The sequence below is a fragment of the Dasypus novemcinctus genome, chromosome 23 (genome assembly GCF_030445035.2).
Source record: "Dasypus novemcinctus isolate mDasNov1 chromosome 23, mDasNov1.1.hap2, whole genome shotgun sequence".
Taxonomy (NCBI): domain Eukaryota; kingdom Metazoa; phylum Chordata; class Mammalia; order Cingulata; family Dasypodidae; genus Dasypus; species Dasypus novemcinctus.
The window spans coordinates 62969390-62984138 of NC_080695.1; the positions used below are offsets into that span (position 1 = coordinate 62969390).

At 49.9% G+C, this 14749-nt stretch overlaps 2 protein-coding genes across 7 annotated transcripts in view; one reads left to right on the plus strand and one right to left on the minus strand.

Moving 5' to 3' along the window:
- Nucleotides 1-14749, plus strand: part of TVP23A (trans-golgi network vesicle protein 23 homolog A) — a 43919-nt gene that overhangs the window by 24601 nt on the left and 4569 nt on the right. For 3 of the 6 annotated variants that reach the window (XM_058286472.2, XM_058286474.2, XM_071211368.1), the window contains 4 exons: nucleotides 421-510; nucleotides 746-874; nucleotides 1947-2075; nucleotides 3277-3525. In XM_058286472.2, the coding sequence (XP_058142455.1) occupies nucleotides 421-510; nucleotides 746-874; nucleotides 1947-2075; nucleotides 3277-3300 (372 nt within the window). In that variant the 3' untranslated portion in view covers nucleotides 3301-3525. Of the gene's footprint in view, nucleotides 1-420; nucleotides 511-745; nucleotides 875-1946; nucleotides 2076-3276; nucleotides 3526-4930; nucleotides 8231-9591; nucleotides 11536-14749 lie in introns of those variants that run through there. The other 3 variants (XM_071211367.1, XM_071211366.1, XM_058286473.2) reach the window with 3 other exon arrangements.
- NUBP1 (NUBP iron-sulfur cluster assembly factor 1, cytosolic) overlaps nucleotides 1-14749 on the minus strand; it is a 22359-nt gene continuing 7610 nt past the window's right edge. Inside the window, exons 5-11 of the mRNA XM_004460711.5 lie at nucleotides 13083-13115; nucleotides 12348-12438; nucleotides 11530-11684; nucleotides 8494-8604; nucleotides 8096-8198; nucleotides 4911-4994; nucleotides 1-3708 (exon numbers count right to left, since the gene is read on the minus strand). Of these exons, the coding sequence (XP_004460768.1) occupies nucleotides 3650-3708; nucleotides 4911-4994; nucleotides 8096-8198; nucleotides 8494-8604; nucleotides 11530-11684; nucleotides 12348-12438; nucleotides 13083-13115 (636 nt within the window). The 3' untranslated portion in view covers nucleotides 1-3649. The remainder of the gene's footprint in view (nucleotides 3709-4910; nucleotides 4995-8095; nucleotides 8199-8493; nucleotides 8605-11529; nucleotides 11685-12347; nucleotides 12439-13082; nucleotides 13116-14749) is intronic.

The following is a 14749-nucleotide window of genomic DNA, read 5'->3' on the forward strand; positions in this document are numbered from 1 at the left end:
ATCTAAAATTAGAGAAATTGTTTATTGTTTAATAAATGGCTTTTGGCATCAGTTATCATGGCTACAAACAGATAACATAATGCAAGTGACAACTGCATATGGCCTTGGATTTTTTGGTAAAATTTACATAACTTATCATATATCACATCATCTATCATATATTTTAAACTTAGATATATAATAATTATAGAGAGAGAGAATTTGTCACTTAAAGTAAGCTTAATTAAAAAAGAAGCTTCAAAACTAACTTTGAGAAACCACTACAGTTCAACTCCCCTTTTCTTCTTGCTCCCAGTCCTAGTTTCACTTAAATCTTTTGTTTTTGTAAATAAAAAGGTGATGCCTCTCTGCCTCTAGCATGCATGTAGTATCAGCAGGAGAGCTGCAGACTTTGGCAGTCATTCTGTCCATTCTCCTCAGAATGTTACCGGGAGACTCATGGTTGGCCTCCGATGGTGGAACCAGATAGACGAGGATGGGAAAAGCCACTGGATTTTTGAAGCCAGAAAGGTATCGTATCCTTCATTACGAGTTGAACTAGCTAGAACTGGAGAAGTGGTTGTGGAAGATGAGGTGGGTTCTTTGTTTTACACATATTTGATCCTGCCCTATACAAAATGCCAGCGCTGCAGGCTCGCCGTTGAAACTCACAGGTAGTAAAAGCGCAGGTAGAGTGAAAATGATAGCATGTGCCTTTGGAACCGTTTCCGCTAGCTTTGAAAATGGAATTGCTTTCCCACAACAGGTCTCTTCAAATAACTTCACTGCCACAGAAGCTGAAGCTCGAATCTTCTGGCTTGGCCTCATTATTTGCCCAATGATTTGGATCGTGTTCTTTTTTAGCACCTTATTTTCCCTGAAGCTAAAGTGGCTGGTAAGACAATATCTTAACTTTGCCATCCCTATAAAACAAGTGGTGGCAGGAGTGTTGTTTTTGTTTTGTTATTGATTGATGTAACAGCTTTATATTGAGACATAATTCAGTTAGTAAATTTAAAGTGCACAGTTCAGTGGTTTCTAGTGTATTCAGAGATGAGCCACCATCATCACAATCAATTTTAGAGCATTTTCATCACCTTATAAAGAAATCCTGGGGAGCAGATATAGCTCAGTGGTTGAGTGCCTGCTTCCCACATAGGAGGTCCCAGGCTCAATCCCCAGTACTTCCTTGAAAAAAAAAAAATCCTGTACCCCTTAGCTGTCACCCTGCAATCTCCCCCCAGTTCTTGGCAACCACTAATCTACTTTCTTGTCTCTATGGATTTGCTGTTCTGGACACTTCATATAAATGGAATCATACAATATGTGATCTTTTGTGATTGCCCTTTTTACTTAATGTCTTTTAAGGTTCATCTACCTTGTTGCACGTATCAGAACTTCATTCCTTTTTATGGCCAAATAATATTCCCTTGTATAGATGTACATTTTACTCATTCATCTGTTGATGGACATTTAGCTGTTGTGAATAATGCAGCTGTGAAGAGGTTGTTTTTTTAAGTATATGGGGGGAAAAAAGCCTCTGCCCTCCTACTTTGACAGGGAGCCCTGTCTAAGTAGGAATAAGATAGCCTCAAAGTCCTCAGGTTTTATTTCAGAGGTATCGTATTTTCACTGCCAAATCTGGTTCATTCAATGAGAAAACAAAATATTCAAGAACAGTTTAAGCAGCAGCATAATTAAAAGTGTGGGCCCTGGAGTCTGGACTCTGGCTCTGCCATGTGTCGACTGGAAGCTTTAGTTTCTCTGTGCTTCACTCTCCTTCCTGTAGAATGGGATAGTAAAGGTCTCAACCTCTTGGCTGCTGGACGATGGAGGTAGCCCTGTGTATTTCTAAGTGCTCAGTAAGTGATGGCTCTTACAAATTACAGAGACACTGTACTTGGTTTGGGAGAAACATTCACTTTCTGCTCTTAGCAACGTTACACCTTTGCTTCGTCTGAGTGCAGGCCCTTGTGGTGGCTGGGATGTGTCTCCAAGCCGCCAACCTCTATGGCTACGTCCTGTGTAAGATGGGAGGCGAGAGCGACATCAGCAAGGTCACATCCAGTTTTCTGTCCCCGACCGTGTTCCAGACGGTGAGTTATCCAAGTCTGCTCCCTGGACACCTACACTCCAGATCCTCAACGCCAAGGCGGCCTGCTGGCCGCTGCCATTTTAACGCTTTCCGCATCAGCCAGACTGCCACTGTTAGTTTTAAGGGATTTTTAAAAATTATCTCAAGGGGAAAAAAAAACACTGAAATTTTTTCTTTTTGACCATGGAGTTTCTTAGCAAATATTCCTACAAGTGAGATGTAAAGAGTCTTTTAAATTTTTATCATGGATCCTGAAGTGGTCAACACCTTAAATTTGAACAGTGTTGCCTTATGGCAAGGCATCGAGCAACCAGCTCTGCCGCTTTTTGGTCTGTGGGTTTGCTTTGGCCTTGATAGAGCAACACCAGCCCACTCACGTGTAAGCACGGAAAGCCACGGCTGCCTCTTCCCCTGACAGGCCTGCCTGGGTCACTTTCTTCAGAAGCCTGGCCTCGAGGGGCTGGAGATTCACAAGTGCTCGGTGAGAAGCTGGCCAAGGCAGGGGTCTGTGTGGCCACGTGGCTGCGGAGCTCTGCAAAGTGCAGCTCCCCTGGGCCTCTGCAGCTTCCTTGCCCATTTGAGGGGGTCCCACCTCCCTCGCATTGAATGCTGCAAGTTCTACTGTATGTGCAGACATGGGGTGGGAGTCAGGGAGGGAGGGGAAGCAAGAGATGGGAGGGAAAGAACAGCGGGATTCGCCCACCCTTCCATTTACGCGTCCTAGAGTGAGATAGAAATTGGGAATTTATTCTTCTCCGAGCTGGTCTCAGCTCCTTGCCTCTCTAACACGGAGTGAGCCTCTCACGGCCATGAGGAGGATCCCAGGTTTATACTTGTCTCTCCTTTTATGCAATTAAACAAACCTGTAAATGTTCTTCTACAGGACCTCCTTAGAGAGGCAGTTTATGACTGTAGTTTGAAGATGCTGGTAATTACTGGAGATGTCATATACATTACTTTACAGGGTGTTATATATAAACCACAGTTCTGTCGCTATGGGCAGTAAGGGCTTCTCAAGAGTTAGTTCAGCTCCACCTAACTTCATTGTGTGCACTGACCTCAGACCAGACCCATGCGTGAGGCTCTACTGCCATTTTAATTATTCCTCAATTTGAAGAATAACCATTTGGTTATGCTCTACAAAAATGTGAATTTTCAAAATGTGCAATTAAGTAACACTCATTGCTTTCGTACTTTTCTAGGCTTATCTTCAGAGACAGAAATAGCATCAGTGAAACGTCCTGTAATGTCAAGCTTCTGGTAAGGAATTCCACGATCCCACGGCCCATTTGATTTTTGTGCTACCCAGGTCTCGGAGGAGAGGTTCTGGAGGAGGAAATACTTTATTTTTTTCAAATAGCATATTTGTTAAGAATGCCCTTTACATATGCTACAGAAAAGTGTACAAAAGGTAGATTAAAGTGTCTCTGAGAAAGTGACTTCAAACCACACCAGTGTCTGGTCCTCGTGTGCTGTGACTCCCACCCTGTCCCGGGAGCCGGTGCGGTCGCACGGACGCGCTGCTGGCCTGGCTCCCCCGCTTCGTAAGTGCTGCGGCCTCAACATTCTTGGATTTCAGGAACCAACGAGGCTCTCCTCTTTCAAATGGTGCAGATTACAAAACTCTTGGATCCCTAGAAAAGAGGCTGATGAGCACAGAAGCACTGGCTGCTCTCTGACCCAGGGTGGCAGCCCCGGCCCTTCACCCGGGAGGCACGTCTTGTCGGGGCGGCCACCCCAAGATGGTCCAATGCCGTACAAAGCCTCACGTCTGCTAGTGCCTTAGATCCCAAAGGTGAACCCAGTACCGGACACTGCCCATCCTTGGTGACAGCCAGGCTGCAGGCCTTACACTGGCCTGGCCTATAATCAAGAATCCTGGGATGAATGTTACTCACCCGTGACACCATTTCCCTGGGCAGGGAAGACTCAGCCACAGACTACATGGCGCTGCCTACTGACCGCAGTCCAAGGCTGCCAGCGGCTGCCCGTCCGCTGGATCTGGCCTGGACATGGGTGGAGTCTGGCTCCCCATGGCTTGTTTTAAAACACCTTTACTGAGCTGGATGGCCCACACTGTGAAATTCCCTGTGTAGTGCCAGCTGGAAGCCGTCTCAGAGATGCTGGTTTCTGGCCTCTCTGCCTGCCCTTCTGAAGGGCCACTCGCCAGCCCCAGCAACCTGCCCCCAGTCCCCAGCAGGGGCCACGGGCAGTCACCATTTGCCACCCTGAAGGGAGGCTGTGCTCTTCCCAGCCTGCCTGGCCCGCTGCATCCCTTCCTGGCCCGCAGGCCCGAGTTCAGCAGACCCACGTAGACCCTGACTTGGCTGCTCTTTCTCCCATTCCATAAACGTGTTTTGACCCAGACACAAAAGTGACCCAAGCCCTTGAAAAAATCTCTTCTAGGGAGGGTCTGTGAAGAGATCAAACTCGGGAAATCCAATAGTTATCTTTATAATCCCATACCAAACTGTACTGTACATACAAAAGGCTGGAAGAGATGCAAGGAGGGAAAAGATGAGAGTGGAGGGCCACGAGAGTTAAAAGCTAGAAGACTTTTAGCTGCATCTTAAAAGGAAAAGGGCCTTCCAAACAGAAGTGAGAGCATGAGCAAACCACAGGGCAGAACATACATGTCCAACCACACCCCAGCACGCTCCAGGCTGACGAGGCGTGTGTGAGGAAGGAGCAGTATGGGGCATTAGGAAGACAGTGGGAGGACAGACGGCAACTCTGAGTGCCACACTCTCGAGTTGGGACTTTATCCTGTTAAGACCAGAGACCAATAAATGTCATCAAGCAAAGGAAGTAAACGATCAGATTTGGAAACACTCACTTTGAATTATATTTCTGTAGGCTAATGTGGCTGGTGAATCCGGGGCTTCCATAAAAAACGACTGTCCTTGGTCACAACTCTTCCCTTAAAGAAACAGAAACATCAATCCACGGAGGGAAATACAGTGGCAACAGGACCTGGGGGCTCTTTCTGTCCCTGTGGTATGATAAGCCAACCCCAACTCACAACGGATGACAGCGCTGAGCAGGAAGGTCAGGGTTTCAGGAACACAGCGGCCACCCCGTTCAGCAGGGTCCTGGACTGGCCTTTCCCGTGTCACCGTGGCCCCCACCCACGCCTGCTCAGTGCTGCTGAGCCAGTAGCGGCCTCCAGGATCCCACAAAGAACTGATTCAGTAGCTCCCTGGTGTGGCCAGAAATCAACCTTTGAACAGATTAACTACTATTTCTAATAAAAAGATAATTCATGCACATGGTAAAATATGGGCTACAGAAGGATACACCGTGAAGAATAAGTCCTAGAGAGGCTACCAGCGTTCTGGGTATCGTTCCAGAACTAGTATAGGCAGCTAAGTGTGGTCTCTGCACACACACACGTGCATACACATGAAAGAAACACGAGCAGGCACGTCATACAACACACGCGGTCTGCCCATTGCTTTTTTCACGTATAATTTTATCTTGAAGGTCACTCCACTCCGGCGTCGTTAAACCTACTAGTTGTCCCTCCAGCTATGTGGGTGCGAGGACAGGCAGTGGGTCTCCAGGACCAGCACCCACTGAGGCAGGACGCAGGGGCCCACAGACCATCCTCCCAGAGACTGCCCTGGTGGTCTCTAATTCCCAGCTGCCCCCCACCCCCACTGCTCATCCGCATCAGGGGGGCCCTAGCGAGGCCGGCTCTTCAGCCATCATTTCCTTGACTCCCCTCGGGCGCTGCCCTGAAGGAGGGAAGGAAGCCTTGCAGGGAGGCAGCTGGAGGAGGTGCAGCCCTCGACCAGCCGGGGCTATGGCTGGGGCTATGGCGGGGGCTGCGGCAGATCGCAGGGAAGCCAGCTGGGGAGGCGCCGCCTGGGGTAAGCCGGTCAGGGGCCCAGGACAGTCTTGGAAGGGCCGCTCGTTCCCGACTATCCCCAGGATTCTCTTGCCTCTCCAGCCTTCCAGGGGGCTCTCCCCGCCCCTCACAAACTCACCTACCCGCCCCTGCATCCCCACTGTATGGAGCCTGCTTGGAGCCCTGCCCTGCTCCCCTCACCAGCAGCACCCCACTGCACTGGGGAGGCTGTGGGCTTGGAAAGGACAGACAACCACAAGGCCACAGCTCCCGGGGGAGGAGCTGGCAGCTGAGGCCAGGGCATCCGACCCCAGAGCCTCAGGAGATGGCTGTGGACAAGCCCGTGCTTCCTCAGGAGTGGAGGGCCATGGAAGGTCTGAGGATTACAGCGCGAGCAGGATGCCACCTGCTCCCCCGTCCACCACACTCCTGGAAATCGCCTATATGTGATACCACGTCGTCCATCAGCGCCAGAGAGGGTTCCACCTCCACTTCACAAAACCCCTGAGAGTCACTAGTGACTCCCCAGATTTGCGGCTGCCACTCAGCCCTCCTCCTGCACCTCCTGGCGGTGTGGACGGTGCTAGCCACTCCTTCCTGTGTGAAACACCCAGCCGTGGTATTGGTGGTTTCCACCAGAGGTGAGCAGACCTGCAGGCTGGGACATGGGACCTGTCAACCTGGACCGAGCGCACGGCAGGGACTCGGCTTTCCTTGCTCAGGACCTGGCCAGCGGCTTGCCACTGGGTCTCTACTTTGCTGTCTCCTCTTATGAACTGGCCAGAACTTGGCTCCTTTGAGGAAAATGGCCCTGAAAAGAAGGCCAAGGGCAAGTGCCAAGCTGGGCAAGAAGGAAAGGTGAGATGCAAGGGAGAGGCTCTTGGGAGGAACAGTCTGGATCTAATTCAGGGGCCCGAAGTCACACGTGAGCTCTACTGAACATGACGGCAGGGGATGCAGGTGAGCGTGGCCAAGAGGAACAGGGGTGGGCAGAGGTCGGCACTCACGGCAATTTTACAAAAACTGAGTTAGTTGCCAACATTTGGTTATCAGGAAATTTTGTGTAAATGTATGGAAAGCTGGCTTTTCTGTAAAAACTGGAAGGTGTGGGAGGTGGCCCGGTGTAGTGGGTAAGAGCATGAAAGTGAAGTCTTAAGATGTGGTTCAAAAGTTAGGAAATGTGGCGGCTCTGAGGCCACCTCTGACTGGTGACTGAGCCTGGCAAGGCACAAGGGCAGGCCTATTCCTGGGGGGCACAAGGACCTCCTGGCCACCTGGCCAACTCTCCTTAGAACTGCCCAGTGGGCTGAGAACCCGCCCTTCTCCCCAGCACCCTCAGGGCCACTGCGATGGAGCCCACACTTAGAAACTCTTCAGGGTCTGCATTTCCTGAGAAACTTCGTCCTGGCTGCAAGGCCTGGGGCCAAAGCCGTCCCTGCTGGGCTCCTGCCCCCACAGCCTCCTCGTTACCATTCCTCGTGGGGCCGCCCCCGGCAGGTTTCACTAGCCCAGATCATCTCACAACCCTGGGGGTAAGGAGTGGGGGTGGCCCCCTAGCTCTGCTCAGCAAGTGAGGGAGACATGGCCAAGCCACCCCTCGGCTCCCTGGGACGCTCACACTGCGTGCCCCCTATGGGGGCTGGCACTTCAAGGAAGCGCTTCCCACACAACGTGGCCCCCCAGAACGCGGGCCGGGACTCCAGCAGGTGCCGACGGAGGAGAGCTGGAGACGGGGGCTGTGGTGTGCTTCCCGGGAGACAGAATGTTGGGGGCCCCTTCCTACGGGGGTTTCTGAGGCTGATGCCAGCAAGGCATGACTTCCGCCAGCCAGGGCTGCGCTGCACACCCTGCGTCCTCCCCGGCCAGGTGCTCCTCTCCTTTCCTAGCGCCCTCCCTGGGCCCCACCCCATCTCCTGACCAACCCCCACCCTGTACTGGGCGGAACCCACGCAGCGCGTCCACCAAGGTTTCCGTGCCCCCGGGCTGCCGGCCGGTGTGTCTGCTGCTTCTCTCCTACGCTGCTTCTCTCCTACGCAGCGGCACCGTGGGCCTCACAGGGCGCTTGGCTGGAGTGGCAGCTCCCAGAAGAGGCGGGGGGCTGTGTCTAGCACCCCAGGACGTCCCTGCGCAGTGCCTCCTGCGGGCTGAGCAGGGCGTTTGGACTCACCCACCTATTTGTGGATCCAGAGGCACCTTGCCGAGGAGGGGGAGCTTCAGGTCCTGGCACATGGCCTCCGCGCCCCCCGTCGTTGGAGGGAATATCTGAGATTCTTTCTGTAAGGCAAATTAAAAGGGAGGGCAAACATGATTTTGTTTCAGAATCATAATGGCAAGAAGAGACTACATTTAAAGAAGCTAAAAAGCAAAAAAAATCAAGCTTATTTTGAATATGAAACACTAAAGCACCAAAAGAATTTTCTTTAGTCAGGAGTAAAGGATTTATTTCACATCATTTCCTGCTTCCTGAAATGATGGAGAAGGCAGAAGCAGCTTCATGCAGAACCGTTCCTAGCCCTTTCTCAAGGCTGACAGCAGTGATTTTTGCTCAGAAGACCCGAGGTGCACTCACCTTACATTTAGGGCAGACAAAGCCACTCATGTTCTCCACCACCCCGATGATGGGCAGCTTCACCTTGTGGCAGAAGTTGATTTCTTTCCGGACATCCTGGAGCGATACTTCCTATCAAGGTTTAAAAAGGACCAGTTATCCCCAAGTCAAAGTATAGCAAAGAGAATATGTTTGAGTGGTTGAAGGGATGGTTGGAAGGCAGTGGATCTGCCATCAGAAAGCCTGAGAGATTTGTGTTGTTTGTTCACTGAACATTTATTTAGTTTAGTATTTTCAGGCTAGTGGGCTAAGCCCGGTCTCAAATGCTGTTTCCCCAAAACCCTGAAAGGATAAACAGTCAAATATCAAACACACAATGGATCAAGAGGAAAGTAATCTTCTAACATACCTTAGCATTCTACTTTCTTGTGAATAAACTATGATGAGCCAAAATATGAACTACTTTCTACATCAGGGGTCAGAAAACTATGGCTCAAGGACAAAACGGGCCCGCTGTTTTTGTAGTTTTACAGGAACACAGCTACACCCACTCATTTACATGCTGTCTTAGCTGCTCTTGGGGTGCCATGGCACAGATGAGGAGTTGTGACATAGCCTAAATGGCCCACAAAGCCAAAAGTACTTACCATCTGGTGCTCAACAGACAAAATATGCCACCCTGTTCTGGATTATTAGAAACGCAAACAACTTTAAGTACAAAAGGTTTCATACTTGTTCAATGAATAATCTATACTTCATTTGATGATTATTATCCAGCTGGGATCACTTCAAATGGATTTCTGAACTATGAATGCTGCTTTTACAGTGTGATTACTGTGTGTAAACATTGCCCGGCACACCTGCTCTTTTCCCCCTCTCAAAGTCATTGCAGAGACCCATGTTCAAATACTGGTATAGCTCAGTGCTGTCCTTTGCGTCACTGTTTTTAACATGCAAGGGCTCCGGGAATCTTCTGGTCTCAAATGATCAATTCTTTCCCTGAGGCCACTTGCCTCACGCCCTCTTTGAGACTGAGAGAAGACAAGGCTCTCAGCCACACAGTAAATGGGCTGCCATTCAGTGTCGGTGCATCAGTGCCCCTCTGTGCTTCTCCACTAGGTGCCTGGTAAAGAAAAGCCCTGCTGCTCTGGTTTACCCCAAAAGAAAGCTGCCTGCCTGTGCCAGGGCTGGGCACCAAAGATCTGAGGCGGCGGGTATCCCTCACCGGCTGTCATATCTCACCAGTGAAGTTAAATTCAGAAGTGCATAAACATGACACGACCTCAAAGGCTCCAGACAGCTTCCGGAGAAGGGCTGGTGCCGGCTCGTGCTGTACCCCTCTTCTGGCACCTGACAGAGATTCCATGTTTTCTCTCATGATAAACATGGGGCTGCAGGAGCCAGCTTGGGGCCAATTAGATTGTTTGCCTTTCAGGTAATTTCTCTGGATCCTATTCTTACTTTATTTTTTGTTTTGCTGTTTTTGTTTGTTTTGCTTTTTGTTCTTGTTTTATTTTCTTTTTCTTTCTTTTTTTGGAACCTACTCTTGAGAGTCCTGCTAGTCTATGGTTGGGCCTCAACTACTTTAAAATAATTCAACAGGAAGTACCCCTAAAGACAAACCCATCTCCTCTCTGCTGCCATCACGCCGGGCCAGGCTGCCTCGCCTCTCATCCAGCCACCTACTGTGCCTGTTCCTCCTCGTGCCCCCACAATCCCACCCCACAGGGCAGCCAGAGGGACCTCACAGACGCAAACCACAACCGCCTTCCCCGCCCTAGTGCAGAGCCCTTTGTGCGTCCCACATGCTGTCACTTGACTGTCAGCTCCTGTGTGTGCTCCGAGCCCCTCACTGAGTGCAGGGCCACCAGGGAGCCCATGCCCACCTCAGTGCCTGGGGCACGGCAGGTGCTCAGCGGACGTTTCGTGAATGGACTGTGGGACAAGACTGACTAGTTCAGAGGCCAACTAAAGTAAGGCCCCTTTCCTGCATTTTCATAAAGAGAAGTGAAATGGAACTGGAGAGAAGAACTGATGTCTTGGGAACCTTGCAGGTCAATGACAATAATAAAGCCTGTTACAGCCCTGACTGCATTTATTCCCTGCAGGATCCACTCAGGTTGGTCCTTACTCTCTTTCCCTCAGTCGGGTTCAACACAGGGCTCGTGGTGCAGCCTCTGTGACTGGTATGGAAGAGAAATGGGCATCTCCAAAGAAGGGGCAAGGACCCAAGGGCAGCTCATCCAGAATCCCACTTACATCTGTGGTAGGCTGTACTATGTAACCCCCAAAAGACACGCCCTTCAGCTTGATCCATTCCTGTGACCGTGAACCCACTGTGACCGTGAACCCTCTTGAAGGTGTTCTTTTTGGGACGGTGTGGCCAACTGAATGAGGGTGGGCCTTCCTCCTCCTCCTGTGGAGGAGGAGAAGCTGGAAGTCAAGGGGACGGGAAGAGAAAGGAGGAGGCGTTGCACGTGCATCGCCATGAGGCAGAACCCCGAGGGCCGAGGACCGCGCAGGCAGCCCCACACACCCATCCGTGGGGAGAGCCTGGCCTTGCTCACGCCTCAGTTTTGGACTTCTAGCCTCAGACCCGTGAGGCGATAAATCCGTGAGGCCAAGCCGTTACATAGTACTTGTTTTAGCAGCCGTGAAAGTAAGACAACGCTCCAGGCTGGTTCCGTTGAAAACGGGGGAGATTTCCCAAATTGTTCTTAAGATGGGGGGGAACTAGGTGGGGTGTGATTGAGCAGAATCATCTTGTTACTGGGCTTACAAAGGGAAAGCGAAAAGAAGGCCATTTTGAACGGTTATAGCTTAATTTGTGGATGACAAAAAAAAATGATGGAATGCTTGTCAACTGCAAATGCCTGCACCAAAGACAAGGATTTTAACAAAAGGCTTGTGCAGCCCAGATCCGGTGCTGCTGGGGAGCAGGCGGCCCGAAGAGCGTCAGTGAGGTCGGGGTCTTAGAGCTGCACCATGAAGACATGCTGGGAGGCTGCCGACACCCCGCACCAGAGGCCCGCTGGGGACCAGACGGGGCGCGCTCACCTGAGGAGTGGTGATGATGACCGCCCCGTCGATGCGCGCGGCTGACAGGTACTGGACCACCGAGAGGTGCTCGTCAGACGTCCCGGGCGGGGTGTCCACGATGAGGTAGTCAACCTCTCCCCAGTCCACGTCGCGCAGAAACTGCTTGATCAGGCCTGGGAAGGGAAGTGCAGAGGGCAGGGCGTTTCTTTTCCCTTTCTGTGCTTAGGCGTCTTTACAGAAGCAGTTGATGAGCTTTGTGCACATTCAGGCCATGCTCTCATCAGTGGTTCTCATTCAGTCATGTCTGGAGCCAGTTTTGACTGTCATGACGGGAAGGGTGAGTGCTGCTGGCATCTAGTGGGTAGCGGGCAGGGCTGCTGCTAAACTTCCACCAGTGCCCAGCACAGCCCCCAGAGCTAAGAAGGATCCAGCCCAAAAGGTGACCAGTGCTGTGGCTGAGGACCCTCGCCCTAAATAACACTCAGGCATTTCAACCTCAGGTCTTAACACCAAATCAACCTGGTGCTGATTTCAACTTAGAGTTTTCTCTCTGAGACAAATAAGCCACTACTAAGCCACAGTTTATATTTTGGGGGGTTATGCAGGTCTTAAGGAGAAGAAAAACTTCTGAACAAACATCAAAAACTATAAAATGAAACTGGTATTTATATCAGCTCTCTTTAACCAGTGAAGAAAGAGGCAACCAGATGCTGGAAAAAAACTATACTATCAAGTCCTCAGGATGAGCTGTTGTCCTCTTAACAGAGGAGGATATAGGAAAAACCAAGAACAATTGTGACCTTGACTGTGTGAGACATAAAAGCAAAGCTGCAAACCATTTTTCTTTGGTCCCCTCCAGATAACAGCGTCATCGGGACTGCTTAGCAAGAAACCCACCGACATGACTCCAAGGTTGTCTTCCACGTACTGCAGAGGGGACAGAGGACAAAGGCACAAAATCCTCACTCTAGAGGAAACACTTTACTTTCACAAAAGGCACTTCCCTATGCCTTTTGTCTAAGCTCTGGCTGAAAAAGACATTTTCAGGACAATATTATCTCTGAGCCAAGAGAATATTTACCCTGTGCCTCCTCAAATCACTTTTGCCAAAACATAAACAAATGTTACAGTGCGGGACAAGGGGCTTGAAAGACACACCACAGTAAAGTTGGCTGAAATAAATGAGTGTCATCTCCTTCACCGTTTTAACCAGGGGCTGGCAAATTATGGCCCCAGTCCCAATCTGGCCCACTATTTTTGTAAATAAAGTTTTATTGGCATATTTTTTTAATGTAACACTTAAAAGAAAATAAAGAAGAAGAAAAAAGTTTTATTGGAACTCAGCCAAAGCTGTTCATTTACATATTGTCAATGGCTGCTTTGGAACTACAACGGCAGAGACTGTAGGGCTAAGATCAGAAATTTTTACTATTGGAGAGAAAAGTTTGCTGGCCCCTGGTCTTCACTGCACCTAGAAAAGTGCCCCAACAAGTATTTACTGACAAACAAATGGGTTGAGAAAGATGTTGCCAGGCTGTCACACCTCCATTAAGACATAGGGGAGAACTCACCACTGGGGACCAGCCCGAGCCACTTTGGTGAACCTGCGTGGACAGAAGCAAGAGTCACGGTAAGTAAGCGGGCACCCTGGTCACATTTCACGCACAAGACAGATTTTATGAAGAAGACACCTGTAAAAACTACAATTCATCGTCTTATATGCTCCCAGTGAATTCTTAATAGGGTGTGATTAGCTGGGGTATGTGTGTAATGCAAGATATAATCTAAACCCCTTCTCCCCCAAGGAGGATTAGTTTGAAATTCTGCCTAGGTACCTTGTCAGGAACCAAAGTTACCCGAGTTCAAATACAATTTTGGGTCTGAGGTATTATAAAAGGTGACAGAAAAGGCAGGGGACTGTGGAGCACTGGGTTGCTTTTGTGTAAGTCTAGGAATAAAGGGAATTCCGTGAACTAGCGGAGCGTCTTCTCTGGCCGGCTGCCGGGGGGTTGGAAGGGCACGGGACAAAAGCGTGGGCCCATGGTAAGCTCGCTGCTGCCACCTCAAGGCTCAGGGTCCTACGTCCAGCAGGGACCCCTCCATACCCAAGGTTCAGCCCTGCACCATCTTTCTCGTGAAGCTAGAACTTAAGCAACTTCCAATAACCATCAATGGAAGAAATGAAACATCTTTAGAGCCACGAACAGGAACCAAAATAGAAACTCTAATTTACTTAATGAAGTCTTACCTTTGTTGTTTAAATTGCTTTATTGAGATATAATCCCCAGACCATGCAATTCATTCACTTCAAGTGTATAATTCAATGGCTTTTATGAATAGAATATTCACGGATAGTCGCACCCATCACATTTTCAATATCCCAAGACACCCTTTCCCTCTTAGCTGTGTCCCCCCAGCCCCTCCAGCTCTAAGCAACCACTGATCCATTTTCCTCCTCTATGGAATTGCTATTCTGGACATTTCAAGTAAATGGAAACAGATGACATATGGTCCTTTGTGTCTGGCTTTGAAGTCTTTCTTACAAAACCTATTCATGCCTATTTGTACTCATTCTCCAAGTCACAAAGGATAAACATGATGATCTAAGAGTGAAAGACAAATAATTATGAAGGAAATTCTATTTTATTTTTATCTCACCATTTAAAAATTTTGTAAAAGACGGTGTACTAGTACAGTGAACAGAATATGCATACAACTTACGAATAAAAGGCGTACCCACGCTGGCACGTGCTACGCGTCCTGACCGACTGGGGCACGCAATCAAGAGTTTGGATCCTGCTGCTCTACCTCAACCATGGACAGCATCGCTCCCTTTCCCACCACCACGGGAAGCGAGTCCTCAGTTGACAGGCCATGAGGACCAGCCCCACTGGCCTCTGGCTATGCCGCAGCCCCTTCTGTCACTCTGTTCCAGGCCCTACCAGCCTCTCCGCTGAGGACACGAGATCACTCCTGCTCAGGGCGCCTGTGCTTGCTGATCCTCGGCCCAGAATGCTCTCCTCCCAGCTTGCTGTGTGCTTCACAGTCTGCTTAGCAAGGGTGCCCTTGACCAGCCCACCCACCCTGCTTTAGTTTTATATTATCTGCCCAGGCCGCCTGAGGGCAGGGGTTTTATCTGCCTGGTTCATCATTTTCTCCCCAAATAGGATCTGGCCCTTAAAGAATGGACCAATCTTGAGACCTCTGGCGCGCCTTAACCCTCAAGTCCCAGCCTAAA